Source organism: Microcaecilia unicolor, chromosome 2, assembly GCF_901765095.1.
Source record: "Microcaecilia unicolor chromosome 2, aMicUni1.1, whole genome shotgun sequence".
Classification (NCBI taxonomy): Eukaryota; Metazoa; Chordata; class Amphibia; order Gymnophiona; family Siphonopidae; genus Microcaecilia; species Microcaecilia unicolor.
Window position 1 is genome coordinate 191,706,662 of NC_044032.1, and position 17,956 is coordinate 191,724,617.

The following is a 17,956-nucleotide window of genomic DNA, read 5'->3' on the forward strand; positions in this document are numbered from 1 at the left end:
TCAGTCCTTTTGGCCAGTTCAGCTCCAGCGCGCGCCCCCCGCTGTCCCGCAGGGGAAACCCGTCGGGAGATTGTGCGCGCGCAAAGATGAAGTAGCAACACCTAAAGGGCTCGATAAGAGTCCGCCGTGCGATCTGTGAAGTTGACAACAAAACACAGAGGGAGGGATCATCTTCCCCACTCCCCCCCGTGCCAGCTGCCACACAGCCACGATCTCCTAACGGGGAGGGAGGGAGGGAGGGAGGAAAGACGGAGAAGGAGGAGCAGCAGGGCGGGTTGAGTAAAAAATAGTTTCCTTCCGGAGAGGGAGTAAAGGGGGCTGCTGCTGCTGCTGCCACCGCCGCTGCCCAGTGTGTGCCGAGCTCGGGACGAAGAGAAAGAGAGGAGGGCAGAGGCGGCTGCAGGGAGGGGGCGATGCCGCTGCTGCCGCGGCGGAGGGCAGGAGGCGGGGGAGCCGCCCCAGCCTCCGCCGCTCCGCCAACTTTCCGGGCTGCTGAGATCCAGCGGCGGCTACCAGGGAGAGAAGAGGCGAAGCAGCACTGAGAGCAAGCTCGCCGGGACACTTTTCTTTTTCTTTGCGTTTCACTGCGAGGCTTTTCGTGCACGTTGGACTGTGACCAGCGATGGCCGTGCGCTCCCGCAGACCGTGGCTCAGCGTGCTCGTGGGCTTGGTGCTGGGCTTCACGGCCGCTTCGTGGCTCATCGCCCCGCGGGTGGCCGAGCTGGGCGAGCGCAAGCGGCGAGGGGCGCAGGTCTGCTCGTACCAGGCGGCTCGCCGGCCCCCGGACCCCACGGCCAGTCCGCAGCGGGGCAGCCCCTGGCAGGGCAAAGGGGGCGCGCTGACCAGCAGCAGCCCCGCCGCCGGCTACGAGCAGGAGCCCGGAGGGGACGAGGAGGACGACGAGGGCAAGAAGAGGAGGAACCGGAGCAGCCCTCAGGGCAGCAGCGGGGACGGGCTGGGGGCCGGATCGCGGAGCGGGGGCCCCGGCTTTCTCTACGTGGGGGTGATGACCGCCAAGAAGTATCTGGACACCAGGGCGGTGGCCGCCTACCGGACCTGGGCGCCCTTCATCCCGGGCAGGGTGGAGTTCTTCTCCAGCCAGGGCTCGGGGGAGGTGCCGCTTCCCGAGCCCGTGCCCGTGGTGTCGCTGCCGGGGGTGGACGACTCGTACCCGCCGCAGAAGAAATCTTTCATGATGCTCAAGCACATGCACGACCTGTACCTGGACAAGTATGAGTGGTTTATGAGAGCCGATGACGACGTCTACATCAAAGGTGATGATGGTGATGTGTTGGCAGTGACCCTTCCCCTCCTCGCCCTCTCTCTTTGCCCTTTACTAACCCCGCTTTGCCCTCACGTGCAGGTGCCAGCCACAACCACAATTTGTCTCTCTCCAACAATAATAATAACATTATCTGTAATGTCTATCACGCTCATAGGCAAAAGAACGACACCCAAGGGACTGCTTGTTTAATTGCTCTGTCTTTTTTGACAGTGGGATAAAATGGGATGAAGAGGAATTATTATTATAACACACACACTGCACCTTATCATTTGATGATCCCAATTTGATTGACTGCATTTTTGTCCTTTAGATTGTAAGCTCCTTTGAGCAGGGACTGTGCTTCTTTGTTAAATTGTACAGCGCTGCGTAACCCTAGCAGCGCTTTAGAAATGTTAAATAGTAGTAGTAGTAGTAGTAGCTGGTCTCCTTTGTGGTTACACGCGTAGGACCGAGTCCTAAATTTGGGGAGATGAGGTTGGGAAGCGCCTATTTCTAGCACGAGATCTGTCTGGGTTTTTTTTTCTCTTCTAGCGTTAATCAGCTTTGTTTGGGACCCGAGTCTCTAGAGAAGGAGCCTGCACATATTGAGAACATTTCATGTGTGCGTCCAGGGAGGGGTTATTTCCATTGGGTTTAACAACCCCCAATAAGTTTGAAAAGTTGGCTCCCCTACGCAAGTGGCGACTTTTTGCTGACTATTGCTAAGGCAAGGGAGACGGATGTGGTGGATTAAGCAGCAAAGAGTCCCCTAGTGCCATCATCCGTCTTTTCAGAGGCTGTCGAAAATGTGTTTAAAATAAAACGTTTAGTCGGCTGTGGCAAAACGTTCAGGCATTATCACTTCAGGAAGTCCGTGCAGAGGAGGTCCCGAGCTTCACGGCTGATCAGGTCTTCTGTTCGCTAAGAGAGAGATAGTTTTGAAAAGTGGTTGGCTCCATAAAGAAGTTGTAGCTTTAAATTGCTTTCTTCTTCCTGGATGGTAACATCCCCCTCCCCCCCCCCCCTTGGACTTTTCCTTTTAATTCCAACATTGACAAAGTTGACAAAAGACAGGAGATGTGAACTTGAGCGGCTTTACAGGCTTAAATGTGCTCAGTGTCGATAAAAAGCTGCTACAGTACTCTATATAAAAATGCCATTTTTGCTTTCTGCAACATAACCTGTAGTAACCCTAAACTTCACAGATGTCAAGTCTCTAGCTTGACAGGGAGACCTGCCCCGCAGCCTGATCCAGCCCTGTCAGGGAGCTTAAACAGTAAATCTGTGAACCAGAGCCGAACATCTTGGGAATAGATGTGCTACTCCGGGTATCTGGCAGCATCGAAATGTAGCTTTTAGTATTGCTATTTATGAACCAAGGCTACAGTGCTTTTCCTTACTGAATCAATAATTTTAATTGCACAAAGCCTAGTGAAGAAATGGCTGTAAGGCACACAGCTTGCATCAAAAGCTCTTTAGGGGTGTACTGTATTCCTCCTTCTGACTTGGCAGGCTTTCTCACCTGCTGAATGAACTTTTGCTTAAGTACTGCCTCATGGCAAAAATTTGGGATGAATCCTTTCAATGGAGAATTATATTCTTAAAATTCTTAAGGGGAAGCTTACAGCAGAAGTATAAAACTGGTTTTCTTGCTCGTTCTATGAAAACATCAGTCTGCGAATGTGTGTGTGCATGATTTTTTTTTCAGGTTTCTATTTTTAAGAAAAAAAAAAGTTTAGTAAAACAAATCCGAACACAGTGGAGCTCTTGTACTGGTTCTTTGCTTCAGCTGAACTACAGGCCAGCCTTTTTAAAAAAGTGTGTTTGTTTTAGAACTACACACCTTTTACCCTAGAGAAAATGACTTAAAAAAAGAGAGCCTTTTCTATTCCGTCTCTACCCTTTTCTAGTCCTCCTGGAAAACTGTTGTTCTCTGGATATTAAATGATGAAAGATTTACAGAAGGCTGGTGTGTCATTTGTGCTCATAAACCACACAAGTCAGTATGAGTGATTTGCCCGTTTCACAGCTGCCTGAGGTGCCATTGCACTTGTATCCTCAAATATTCTGTTTGGATAGATTCAGATGCAGTGTGTAAAATGTTTAAGTTGGAGCTCTTCCCCTAGTGCTTGAGGCTGCTCATTCTTCCCAGCTAGAACTCTTTCTCTCACTGTTGGCCCTTTGATGACAATTTATTTTAGGATCTGCTTCTTAAGGATTGCGTTTACCTTCCTGTTCATGCGTTGCAAGCTACTGTTGACCTCTGTCCCATAATAATGAGAATTTATTTCACATTGACTGGAAACTAGGTAACATATTTTCCCCCCAGATTTTATAAGTCAATATGTACTGATATGTTATTCCATGTAGTCCCTTTAAATGTTTATACAACAAACGATAGACATATTTCTCCACCGCGGTGTACACATTGGTTACATAAGTAAACTATCAGTGAGGACTAACCGGAATTTTTTGCCACAAAAAATTGATTAAGACTGTGTTCTTTAATAAACAGTACTTAAATGTGGTCTGGAAATAGCAAACTGTAAGTCCTGAGAGGAACTGGTTTTATTATTCCTTGGCACTGTTTTTCTCTCTGTCCATTTGCTGTGGAGTAGTAGCCTAGTGGTTAGAGCAGTGGGCTGAGAGCCAGGGAAGATAAAACAAAAATGCCACTGGGGCTCTTTGTGATTTTTGGAAGGTCACTTAGCCCTCTATTTTCTCAGGTACAAACTTACCCCCCTTTTTTTTACAAAGCCACGCTAGCAGATGCCGGTGCGGTAATGTTAACACAACCCATTCAAAGTGTGTCGGCATTAACGCGCGGCTTTGTAAAATGGAGGTTAGATTGTGAGATCTCCGGGATTCGAAAAAAAATAAAAATAAACCTAGTGTACCTGAATGTAACTCACCTTGAGCTAGAACTGAAAAAGCGTGAGCTAAAGCCAAAACTCCTTCCCTTCCACATACCTTAAATGTAAAACTTAATTTTAAGTTTTTACTGATAATACACTCTCCAAAAATGGTGTTAATCGGATAAATACCAGAAAACACCACTTCCTCCTCATCCTCTCTCTCCCCTCCCCTGCCTTGTCTTGTAATACCCACTCAGTTTCTGTACCTTGTCTGTGCATTTAAGTGACACAAACAACATTTGATCCCTTCAGAAAAGATAAACATTGGGTAGGAGCGGCTTTTACGCATGCCAGTCACCGGGGCCGGCTACTGATTTTTAGTGACATTATTCAGATATTTACTGACTGCCCCAGAAGTAACCAGAGAGCACTTGGGCGGTCTGGGAGTGGTGCTAAGATGGAGCCGGAATGTATCCGAGTTCTGCCTATAGCGCTACTCTCTGGTACAGCTGCCCTAACTTACCTGGGTAGCAATGCTGAATAGTGACCTTATCCGAATATGTTACAGCAGGTGGCGTGTACCAGTATTGGCCATCACTGAATATTCGGGTATTGGTGTGCTAAATTTTTTGTACCCTTAAAGAACCTCTAGTTCTGCAATGTCTTTCTTTGCCTTTTAGTGTTTTCATAAGTCCCCTGGATACCCTTTTACAGGATCACAATATCCATTTCTTAGTCTTAATATTTTTATTGGTTTTGTATTAAAGAGAGAACATTAATAACAACAATTGTACTACAATTTGATATTTAAATTGAGTTAAAATGTTATAAAAAAGACACCTTAAAGTATGTAAGCAGTATAAAGTTCATGCATGTGAAAGTACAGTATACACCTCTCACTTCACATCTTCAAAATAGGATATCAATGGAGCCCATTTTTCTTTAGACAAAGCATATCGAGATGTTTTTTCAGCAAAATATGTTTCATATTTATAGGTTGGAAACAATAAATTCCACCATTCTTGATAAGTAGCTTGTTGTAAAGCTTTCCAGTGTGTAAAGACTACTTTCAAAGCTAGATTCAACATGGTATTAACAAGCAAACATTCATTAGTCTTTAAAATGGGTCTAAAACATTGATCTTTAAGTATCTTTAAGATACTTACCGCTTTTTTTTCCTTCATTAAAATTAGTGCATTATGGGGCCCTTTTACTAAGCCGCATAAGTACCTACGAGCATTCAACGCGTGCCAATTTGGAGTTAGTTACCTTTTGGCTACCGCGTGGCCCATGTGGCAATTTCATTTTTTATGTGCATCCGCTCCGCGTGCCAGAAAATATATTTTATTTTCTGGTGCGCAGTGAAAATTGGGTGTTACCTCCACACGTCCATTTTCATCAAAAATAAAAAAAACGTATTTTTTGCAGGCGCGCTGAGAAATGGATCTGCGCATGCCCAAAACCTGCGCCTACACTACCACAGGCCATTTTTTTAGCGCACCTTAGTAAAAGGACCACTATGAGAGCATCAGGTCCTCGGCATTCTTTTACGTGGCACCCGGTCATAAGAACAGAATTGTCCTTTCCAAAATTTAAGTCTGCATTAACGACTCATTATTTTCATTTCACATTTCATCCAGCTGCAGAGTGACCCAGTGTACTGTACTGCTTGCACAGTCTATAGTGAAACTAGCCGTTGAGCCTGTAAAAACGGGCTGGTATTGGGGTTTTCGGAGGTCGACGCTGGCTCCCCCCGAGAGGTCGCCGCTACCGCTACAGAGAGGGAAACTGCGCGAAGCCGCCGAGGTCGCTACCGCTGCCCCCCCCCCGAGGTCGCCGCTACCACTCCCCCCACCCGGGCCCTCTCTTCACTTACATCCATTCACCAGAATGCAGCATGCACATCAGCTGAGCTGCCGTCGGCCTTCCTTCTCTGCCTGTGTCCCGCCCTCGTGTGATGTAACGTCAGCGAGGGCGGGACACAGGCAGGGAGGGAAGGTCAACGGCAGCTCAGCTGATGTGCGTGCTGCCTTCCGGCGAATGTATGTAAGTTCAGTAGCGAAGAGAGGGCCCGGGCCGGGTGGAGGGGTGGCGGCGGTGACTCCGGGTGGGGGGAGTGGTAGCGGCGACCTCGGGGGGGGGGGGGAGCGGTAGCGACCTCGGCGGCTTCGCGCAGTTTCCCTCTCTGTCCCGCCCCGTCATCACGTATTGACGCGAGGGCGGGACAGAGAGGGAAGTCTCTACTGCGCATTTGCGAGTGAGTACGGTCACTCGCCGTTTATATGTTTGATAGTGAAGCTGTTCTTAATTTTTCACTTTTTTTTCTGGTTGTTGTGCATGCTTTGTATGCATGTGATCTTTCCTGTCTTATAGAACTCTTTTGTGTTCCTAGTTTGTTTTATGTGATAGTGTTATTGTTCACTGCTTTGACCTTTTGTTAGTAATAAATAGAAATAAATCAAAACATAGAAAAGAAAGTAAGATGATACCTTTTTTATTGGACTAACTTTTGATTGGCTTTCGAAGGTAACCCTTCTTCTTCAGATCGGAAATAAGCAAATGTTGACAAATATCAGAATATAAAGTGAAACACAGAGGCATACCAATGACAGTCTCACAGGAGAAGGGAGGGAAAGGGAAGACTTGATATACTGCCTTTCTGTGGTATTTTGCACCTATGTTCAAAGCGGTTTACATATATTCAGGTACTTATTTTTGTACCAGGGGCAATGGAGGGTTAAGTGACTTGCTCAGAGTCACAAGGAGCTGCAGTGGGAATCAAACCCAGGTCCCCAGGATCAAAGTCCACAGCACTAACCACTAGACTACTCCATCACTAGCAACATTCCATGTAGAAGCCTGCCCTTGCAAATCAGCAATGCGGCCGCGCAGGCTTCTGTTTCTGTGAGTCTGACGTCCTGCACGTACGTGCAGGACGTCAGACTCACAGAAGCAGAAGCCTGCGCGGCCGCGTTGCTGATCTGCAAAGGCAGGCTTCTACATGGAATGTTGCTAGTGGAATAGCAACATTCCATGTAGAATCTCAAATAGTAGCAACAGAATCTCAATAGTAGCAACATTCCATCTAGAATCTCCAATCGTAGCAACATTCCATGTAGAATCTCAAATAGGGAAAGGGAAATGGGACTTGATATACTGCCTTTCTGTGGTATTTTGCAACTACATTCAAAGCGGTTTACATATATACAGGTACTTATTTTGTACCTGGGGCAATGGGGGGTTAAGTGACTTGCCCACAGTCACAAGGAGGGGTAGGTTAGGTGAGAAACAGGGAGAGCTGGTTGGATGTATGGCAGATAAGAGAGTGACAAAGCAGTAGAATTTTATGGTTTATAGTGGGATAGAAAGCCCAGGTCTTTGTTAACTCCTGTCTGGTGGGTGTCAAAATATTTCATCATTTTGACTTCAAAGGTCTTACGTTCCTGGATTGTCTTAAAATTTCCTTTTAGTGTTCTTACCATAAGATCATTGATGCAATGTTCTGGTTTTGTAAAGTGCTGTCCCATAGAGATGGCATCCTAGTTGGCACTGGACTGTTTAATATTGTGTCTGTGTAAATTGAGCAGTGTCTTTTGTATCTGGCTTGTTTCTCCAATATAGCACCCGTATTCACCCTTTTTACATTGAATGATGCATGCCACATTGGAGGATGAGCATATGAATGATCCCCTTTTTCTGAATGTTTTTCCCATGTGAGTGACTGTAAGACAAAATAGTAAACTGGACAATGACATGGAACATTTCAGACATAGGGTGAATGCCTCTGTGTTTCACTTTGTATTCTGATATTTGTCAGCATTTGCTTATTTCCTATCTGAAGAAGAAGGGTTACCTTGGAAAGCTAATCAAAAGATGTATTAAGTTAGTCCAATAAAAAAGCTGTCATCTTATTTTCTTTTATATGTTTTGATTTATTTCTATTTATTACCTTTAAAAGTGGACTAACACGGCTACCACACCACCTTTTATTAGCAAAAGCGGTATATCAAATCCCAAATAAACATAAACATAATTACCTGGGAAAAAAACACCAAGGGGGCGATATTCAGCTGGAAGTGTTCAGCGTTTTATAGACTACTGCTGCATTATACACGGAAATTCAATGCCAGGTCTTGTCCGAGCTCTGGCATTGAATTTCTGGGTTTACAGAGCTGGTGAAACCAATTATGGGTTTACGGAGCCAATGAAACCAAAGCCGGTGAAACCATTTATTTTTGTAGTGCCGATGTGTACCCAGCTGCCCGGTTACCACTGGGTTAGCAGCGGGAGCCATTACCATCACCTCAGTGGGTGGCGGTAAGGGCTCCCCCCCCCCCCCCCCGAAATGGCCACGTGGCAAGACCTACCTTTAACCTGCTGCAGTAGAAGGGGACCTCGATGACACCAGCGCAGGCCCCCTTTTGCCACAGCTTGGTAAGATTATACTCCCTCCTGACATGTAAACCTGCCATAGATCCAGCAAGCTGATGTGATGAAGTACCAGTGTGAGGTAGGATTAGGTTGCAGTGAGCCCCTCTAGATGCTATCTAGCCATCCTTCAGAAATTCTAGCCACAGTGTGGCAAATTGTACAAATGATTATAAATCTCCTTTTTCTGTCACAGCATTGTTCAGTATTTCCTTACCTGTTACTGCCTACAGTATTTGTATATGGAAGCCAAACTCTTTTCAGCTTTTTCGTCCTTCTCCTTGTGCTCAGCGATGCCCTGAGCTAGTGTCAGTAGTATGGTATCTCTGACTCTCCCTGCTGCTGAGTGGCTCTCACAGAGACAAATAAAGCAAATACATGGACTAAATGACTGATTCTTTCATATCTTCTGTCACATAAATGAGAAATAACATGGCAAGTTGCATAGGAAATATATATCATTTTAACATCTTTTACTATTTATATTTTGTGCAGGATTAGCCTTTTGAAAAGGGAAGTTATCAATGTGGATTACTGTTAAAACAGATTATTTTACCACTAACTTGTGCTATTTTAGCACAGATCCCATATTCAGTGAGATCTAGTTACTAATAACTGGGGTTTAGTAGATAATCCCTCCTAGCTTGTTTATTTATTTATTTCATAAAAATGTACATCTCACAATATGTGGGTCCCAAAAAGCAACAAGGCAAGCGATCTGCAAGATCCAACTAAACGAGCAGATCAAAGTGACATCCAAAGGATTTTATTAGAGATATCATATATACGAAAGTTGCCCGACACAGGCCGTGTTTCGCCCACAGAGGGCTGCGTCAGGGGCTAAAATGTATCCTCCCGAAAAGAACTAAAATGTATCTTCCCGAAAGGGACAATATTATGTGCTCAAATCACAAAGCAGCACTCCGTCACTGAAGCTTCATTATTGCTTGTTAGTGCTTTGTGATTTGAGCACATAATATTGTTCCTTTTGGGAAGATACATTTTAGCCCCTGACGCAGCCCTCTGTGGGCGAAACACAGCCTGTGTTGGGCAACTTTCTTATATATGATATCCTCTAATAAAGTCCTTTGGATGTCACTTTGATCTGCTTGTTTATTCTCCACATCTCACAATATGTTACATTCTTTGTGGCTTATGTATTTTATTTTAATTATATTTGTACCCCACACTTTCCCACTCATGGCAGGCTCAATGCAGCAGGCAATGGAGGGTTAAGTGACTTGCCCAGAGTCACAAGGAGCTGCCTGTGCCAGGAATCGAACTCAGTTCCCCAAGACCAAAGTCCACCACCCTAACCACTAGGCCACTCCTCCACTCGTAAGGTTTGTAAGCTTATCTCTGATATAAGGCTACTGTGTATTGTCCCGCAGTTTTGTGGATTCCCCCTGCAGTTCCCTTTATTATAAATCTCCTGTCTTACGACTCTCTGCCACAGGCCATCCCATTTATTTCAGCCTGGCATCATATTCTATAGTGAGAAGTAACTACTGATTAATAAAAATGAAAAAAAAAGCTTTTATTTAAAATTGCCTCCTAATAGTGTCTTGTTTTCCTCAATAATTTGCTAGATTGATACAACAATTAGGATAGTTTAGCAAGTAATGTGGTTTTGCTGCTTTCTGTTTTCAGTGATTTACTGGGCTTTATTATCTAACATATTTTTAGTGCATTTTACGTGATGCGATTTGTGCAGTTACTGCTTTCTACAGCAGAGGCTGCTCCACACATGGAAGTCAGTGAGTTAATGGGAACTCCTTGGCTAACTTTTGCTTCTTTCTTTTCACAGGTGACAAGCTGGAGGAGTTTCTTCGTTCTCTGAACAGCAGCAAGCCTCTCTACTTGGGGCAGACTGGGCTGGGAAATATTGAAGAGTTGGGCAAACTGGGCCTCGAGCCCGGAGAGAATTTCTGCATGGGAGGGCCTGGCATGATCTTCAGCCGAGAGGTGCTGCGGAGGATGGTGCCACACATCGGTAAATGTCTCCGAGAAATGTACACCACTCATGAAGATGTGGAAGTGGGCAGGTGCGTGCGACGTTTTGGCGGCACTCAGTGCGTCTGGTCCTACGAGGTAAGAGCAAAAAGGCAGTCTCTGATTTCTTTGGGCAGATGTACACATTGAGTGTTAATAACAACATGTACTCAGTAACTGTGTGCCCTCTTGCGTGCTACCATGATTTGGGCTGGCTGTAGCAAACATTTTTTTCATGAGCACAAAGGGCTAGCGTGCAAATTTGGGCGTGCAAGTTGTAGAATAGTGTCAGTTGTGCAACTAACTCGGGCCCTTTTGCTAAAGAGTTGGTGCACAGCAACCGGCTTTTTGTGTGCCAATCCGGAACTACCACCGGGCTACTGCAGGAGTCCTGCAGTATTTCCCACCCCCAGCGCATGCCATTTCTGGCACTACAAAAATATTTTCCATTTTTGTAGTGCCAGAGTTTACCTGGCGGTAATCGGGCAGTGCCGCATGATGCCTGGTTACCACTGGGTTAGTGCAGGAGCACTAAAAAAAAGACAGCTTTTTACCCGCTACAGTAAAAGGAGGCCTCAGTGTGCATCAAGAACACGCACTGACGCTAGCACAGGCTCCCTTTTACTGCAGCTTAGTAATTGGACCTCTTAATTGTTAAATTAGGCGCTAATTGACCTTAAGTACCAATAGTAGCCCTGAAGTGGTATTTATTGGCACCAATTAACACTAAGGGCCAGATTCTATATATGGCGCCTAAAAAAATCCGTGCGAGAAACATTTCCGGCTAAGCATATTTTATAAACGACACCTAGATTTAGGCGCGGTATATAGAATTCGCTTAGTTGATATTCCAGCGCCTAAAACTACGCACCTCCATTTACACAAATGAAAACATGGCGCAAATCATTGCGCGTAGATTTATGTACAGTGGCCCATATTTTATAACTGCGCATGTAAATTTTGGAATGCCCACGAAACGCCCATTTCCCTGCCAATAGCCACCCCTCTTTTGAATTGCGTGCATTAGAATCTAGGTGCAGATCATTACAGAATACGCTTAGCGAGTTTTGCGTGTAAATTCTAATTATTGTCACTTTGTACTCATTATTGCTTGTTAGGTGCTGCTATCAATGCTGATTAGCTTGTTAAGCCAATTAAGTTACGCGTATTGTTATGGAATACGCTTTGATTTCAGAGCGGAATGTTAGGTGTGCTGTATAGAATCCAGGGATAAAGGGGGTGTGCGCATAAGCAGATCAGGGGCGTGTCGTGCAGTTGCACGTGTAAGGTATAGAATGCTATCATGCATGCAACTGCGTACTTTAGGCGTGACCACGTATACCAGCCTTTGACATGGTATAAGTGCTGTTGCCTGAAGTTAGGCGCATGCATGCCGACTTACACTGTATTCTGTAACGTCAATTTGGTGTGCAATTACCATTCTAGAATTTGTGTTTAGCGCCCATATTTTTTGTGCCTAATTTTTAGTGCACTTTTGTGAATTTACTCCAAAGGACTAAATCTATAAAGACAGCACCAAGACTTAAGGGCCAGGAATGCGCATACATGATCTGAATCCCACGTATATGTACATGCCAATATTCCAGCTATGCACTATTCTATAAAATGGCACCTAAATGCAATGGTGCAGGGCTGCCGAGAGGGGGGGGGGGGGCAGGGGGCAAGATTTCCCGTGCCCGGCCTCCAAGGGGGGGCCTGGCACTGCTGCTACATCGGCAAGGCTTCCCATCGGTGATGCTGGTGCAAGCAGCCGACTAGGCAGAAGAAGGGTGCATTCATTGGTCTCCTGCTCGCGGGTTATCAGGTTGTCTTCTCTGCCGCTGCAGGTCCTTCTTCCTGCCTTGCTCGTCCCACCTCCTCCTGACTGTGACTACTTCCTGTTTCCATTGGCAGGAAGGGTCTGTGGGGGCAGAGAAGATTCAGAGTTAATGCATTAACCTGGTCCTGGCTGGCACACAGTGCGAGCGCAGCAGGAGAGAAAACAACCGATCTGAGGGGGAGCACATCAGATGTTGAGTTAGGCCGGTGGCAGTCCAAAGGGGGGGGGGGGGGGGGCGGCGATGGCGGCCCTACCTCGGTCCTGACTCTGTCTCCCGACAGCCCTGCAATGGTGCATAGTTTGAGGATGGGCTTACATATGAGTAGAGGATGGGTGGGGCTCACATTTGCACATGTAGATTATAGAATACTATATGCATGGCGTTTTGTGATTTAGGGTGGAGTTATCAACATGGGCTACTGTTAAGACATGATATTTTACCCCTAACTTGTGCTATTTTAGCAAGGATCACATTTTATGCAACGAGACCTCTTCTGGTCTATTTCAGTTCTTCTATTCCGCAGTTATCCTAAAGGTTCAACGCGGATGACATAATAAAGAAGTTCTCTAGTCAAGGAGAATAACCATTAAGAGTTCATACAATTCAGTAAACAAAATCAACAGATTTCAGCTTCAAATAAATGAGTTTTTGAGGCCTTTCTAAACAGAGATTATGAATCAATATGCCTTATTTGAGGAGGTAGCTGATTCCAAATTGACATGCCCTGATAGGCAAAAGTAAGCTCTAAGAGATGCTTACGATGAATATTTCTCATTGATGGATAATTAAATTTCATACAATGAGTCAGCCAAGTAGATGTAAAAGATCTTGGAATATTTAAACGATACACCAATTTCTCAGATGCCAGGCCATATACCCCCAGATTCTATATAGTGCAACTTAAGTTGCGTGCGCCTTTATAGAATTGCCCTAAAAATGGGAGAAACTCTTTAATATACCTGGTCCAAAGTGTTATTTTCAAGTAACTATGATACTTCTGGGATATTTTCTTGTACATTTTGAAGATCCAGTCAGTGTGCTATGTTTTGCAACTTATTTGTATTCTCAAGTGCATATGGTGCCATTCATGCCTCTGTTTACTCATTCAGATGCGATTCCATCACATTATAAAAATGCTTGCATGGTTCTGGAATCTCTGTGAGGGGCAATGTCATTAGATCACTGGTATCCTTCAAAGTAGGAATGGTGGGACTTTGTTGTGTCATGCTTTGCTTGTTTCCAGTCTGGGAGCTTCTGGAAACACTTGGATGGGTACTCTGCTCATTTTGCAGAAACTTTACAACAAACTGTGAACTGATTTAAGACAAATGAAGATAGACTATTCAAAGGCCTAAAATGTAAACTACTTAACAGCATGTGATTGACAGAAACCAGGATACTTCATGCAGGATTGTATTATGTAACAGTGCGCATAATTTTTAGAAATGGCCATGAACTGCCCATGGCCACGCCCCCCTTTTGCCTGTGCGCGTTAGAATTTATGCACATTGCTTTACAGAATACGCTTAGCAAATTGTACTTTACAGAATATGCTTAGCAAATTGTGTGCGGAAATTCCAATTAAAGCCAATTAGTATCAGTAATTGCTTAAGTGGCAATTATCAGTGCTGATTGACTTGTTAAAATAATTAAAGTTGCGTGCGCAATACGGAATATGACCAGAATTGCATGCACAACTTAAGTCGCACTGTATAGAATCTGGGAGGTAAGGGGGAATTCTAAAAATGATACTAAAAAATGGGCACTGGAATAGATGTGCGCCAAGCGCTATTCTATAAAGAGTATGCGCCTGCTGAAACCTGGTGTAAATCCTGGCACCCAAGTTGGGCACGCAGACCCATTCTAGAACACTGCGTGCAACATTTTGGAATGCCCCTTACCCGCCCATGGCCACATAGTTTTGCGCTATAGAATATTGCACAGCCAGATGTGTGCGCAAATCATAATTGGTACTAATTAAAGTCAATAATTTTTTGTTAGTATCCAATTATTGGTTGTTAACAGTTCATTAGCCAATTATGTGGTGCTGGGAGCGTGCCCAAATCTGGGCGCCATAAATAGAATCCAGGGGTAATTCGCACTCTTCGTAAAGAGTGCAATGTTTGCACCTAGTATGTGCTCTTTCCCGATAGCTCGTGCAAGCACGCACACGTGCAATAGTTCACACATGCACACACATCAGGAACAGAGTGCACACGATGTGCAAATAGAATGCGCTCTTTTAAGGAGAGTGTGCCCTTGATTACATTTGTTTGAAAACAAACAAACAAAAAGAATAGAAACACAAAATGATTTTGGGTGTCCATCCCTATTTATCATACGCTTTTGTTTGTTGCTAGCTCATCTCTTGGGTAACGGCTGCTTCAAGTTGTATTACTGGAAGTATTTGTGATCAAGTTCTGAGTACCGTACGTTGATGGACATCCAAAGCAGTGACATAGCTACGGGGGGACCTTGGTGCTGCTCGCAATCTTAAAACACTGGGTGAGATCCTACTAGTAGAAAAGGCAGACTGGCAAGTGTATTTTGCTAGGGAGGGTAGATGGTAATTTGATATTTTGATTACGATTCAGTCCGTTTTGATGGGTTACTTAGAATTAATGGATGCTTGACCTTGTGAGATGATCTTATGAAGCAGAGAAAATGCATTTGAATTGGCTCGCAGAAAAGGTGATGTGCCAGAAAAAAGAAAATGCAGGCAAGTAATTGGCATTAAGCGTCTGCTATGTCCAGCATCTATTTAAAACAAAAAAGTCTCTTTACACATCTCGTTTGACAGTGCTGTTGGATGGTATCTGAATACCTGCATTCAGAAAGATAGGGACTCTTGCTTAATGGTGGCAGTATCAGCTTATTGTAGATGGGTCATAAATGTGTTTGTATGAAGGGGTGCTAGCTAACATTAATTTGCATATTATCTTGCGTTTTACTGTCCTCACTAGAAATGAAAAAGAGGAGTTTCACCGTCCAGTATGTTCACTAGAAATTTGGAAGACTGAGCTCTAAAAATGAAAAATAAAGTGTTTTTTTTAAAGTGTCTTTCTTCCATTCTTTGACCATGGTGTAGGTCCCTCTTAAGAATGAGTGAAATTGCCTTTTGAAGGGAAAGTTAAAATGGCGCGTGCAGTACGTCACCTATCTTTTCCGGAGCTGTCTTAGCTAGCAAAACACTACTGTGAAACTTCAATATGGGCTCAGCGAATGTTTAGTACTGGACCACACTTTTTCAGCATATGATTGATGTATCTACATTGATATATGCTTACAGGTTTGTTGACCTCTGAGGCAGGCTTACATGCCAAAACACGGCCATGTCGGGTCTTAAATGTGTTGAATTTGTGAGAACATTAAAGGTCCATTAACTTCAGATATCCTTGCTGTTTTTTGCCTTACTACTTGATTGTTGAACCAGTGCTCATCCATCACAATAAGAAGGTTGGTTGGCAACATAGTAGCATAAAGGGGGCACTTTCGATATTACGTCTAAGTCTGACTTTAATCCAAATAGGAAAGACGGTCATTTTCGGAAAAGAAAAATGTCAATTTTTTTTTCAAAAATACTGTTTCGAACAAGGTTTTGTACTTTTGATGTTTTGTTTTTTGGTCCATTTTTGAAATAAACAAAATGAATAAGTTCAAAAAGTAGAGATTCATGTCATTGGGATGTAGGAGGAGCCAGCATTTTTAGTAGACTGGTCCCCGAGACATCTCAGGAGAGTAATGGGGCACCCTAGAGGGCACTTGTGCACTTCATAAAAATGCTCCTAGGTACACATCTCACCTTTGCTCCCTTATCTTGTCTCCTGAACCCTCCAAAACCCACTACCCTCACTGCACACCACAACAATAGCCCTTATGGGTGAAGGGGGCACCTATAGTGTGACTTTGTGGGGGAGGGGTCACAGATTCAACCACAAATGTGACAGGTAGAGGGAGATAGGGACCTGAGTCCCACACTCCATAGTGCACTGCACCAACCACTATACTACTCCAGGGTCCTGTATACTGCTGTAATAGACCTGACTTTAACATCTGAGGCTGTCAAAGTCTGGTAAGTCATATTTGTATTCACATTTTTGGGGGGGGTGGGTAGGGATGAGTGACCACTGGAGGGGTATTGGGGGATCCTCCCTCATTCTTTCCAGTGGTCATCTGGTCATTTAGGGCACCCTTTGGTTCCTTATTCATTCTAAAACGAAGTCTAGCTCAAAATGTCATAGTTTTAGTCCTGGGCAGTTTTGTTTTGTTCCATTATGGCTGAAAAATGTCCCAAGTCTTTAGGAATGCCCAGATCCCACCCTTAACACGCCACTGATATGCCCCCTTGAGATTTGGACGCACTGCAGAAGAACAGCATAGAAAAACGTCTGAAAAATAGGTTTCAAAAATACTGATTTGGACGTTTTCGTGAGAAAATTGTCCAAAAGCTGCTTTATGCCACTTTTTAGATGTTTTTCTCTTTCGAAAATAAGCCCCATAGAGGCATATTTTCAAAGCACTTAGCCTTCCAAAGTTCCATAGGTTTCTATGGAACTTTGGAATGCTAAGTGCTTTGAAAATATGCCAGTTAGTAACATAGTAGATGATGGTAGATAAAGACCTGTACAGTCCATCCAGTCTGCCAAACAAGATAAACTCATTACATAAGGTATGATATGATATTTCATATGTGTACCTGATCTTGATTTGTCCTTGCCATTTTTAGGGCATAGACCATAGAAATCTGACCGGCATGGTCCTTGTTCTAAAATTTCAAGTTGTCATCAAAGCCCCTGAAAAGCTCCACTCCAAACCATCCAAATCTACAGACCGTAGAAGTCATGCCCAGTACCGGCTTTTCTTCCCAGTTATTGATGATGCCACCTAATGTCCGCTAAGCTTCTTTGGATCCATTCCTTCTAAACAGGATTCCTTTGTGTTTATCTCAAGCATTTTTTAATTCTATTACTATTTTCATCTCTATCACCTCCCGTGGGAGGGCATTCCAGGTATCTACCACCCTAACAGTGAAAAAATACTTCCTGACATTATTCCTGAGTTGGCCCCATTTCAACCCCAATTTATGTTCTCTAGTTTTACCACCTTCCCGTCTCTGGAAAAGGTTTGTTTGCAGATTAATACCTTTCAAATTTTTGAATGTCTATATCATATCACCCCTGTTTCTCTTTTCCTCCATACATGTTCAGATCATCAAGTTTCTTCTCGTAGGTCTTGCTACGTAAACCCCATACCAAAACTGAACACAATGCTCTAAGTGGGGCCTCACCAGTGACTTGTATAGGGGCATCGACACCTCCTTTCTTCTGCTGGTTGTAACCCTCTCTTTACAGCCTAGCATCCTTCTGGCTGTGACCGCTGTCTTGTCACATTGTTTCCTCACTTTGAGATCCTCAGTCACCATCACCACAAGGTCCCTGTTCTGAGCCGAGTTTACCAATCTCTCCCTTCCTATCCGGTACATGTCTTTTGGATTTCTGCACTTCTTGGTATTGAATTTTAACTCTTTGATATACCATGAAACTTATATCAATTAAATCACTTTAACATTTAACATG

General features: G+C 44.2%; 1 protein-coding gene across 1 annotated transcript in view; it reads left to right on the forward strand.

Annotated features, from left to right (window-relative positions):
- Window positions 1-319: 319 nt before the first annotated feature.
- CHSY3 (chondroitin sulfate synthase 3) overlaps window positions 320-17,956 on the forward strand; it is a 497,408-nt gene continuing 479,771 nt past the window's right edge. The window contains exons 1-2 of the mRNA XM_030193589.1: window positions 320-1,274; window positions 10,355-10,638. Coding sequence (XP_030049449.1) covers window positions 623-1,274; window positions 10,355-10,638 — 936 coding nt within the window. The 5' untranslated portion in view covers window positions 320-622. The remainder of the gene's footprint in view (window positions 1,275-10,354; window positions 10,639-17,956) is intronic.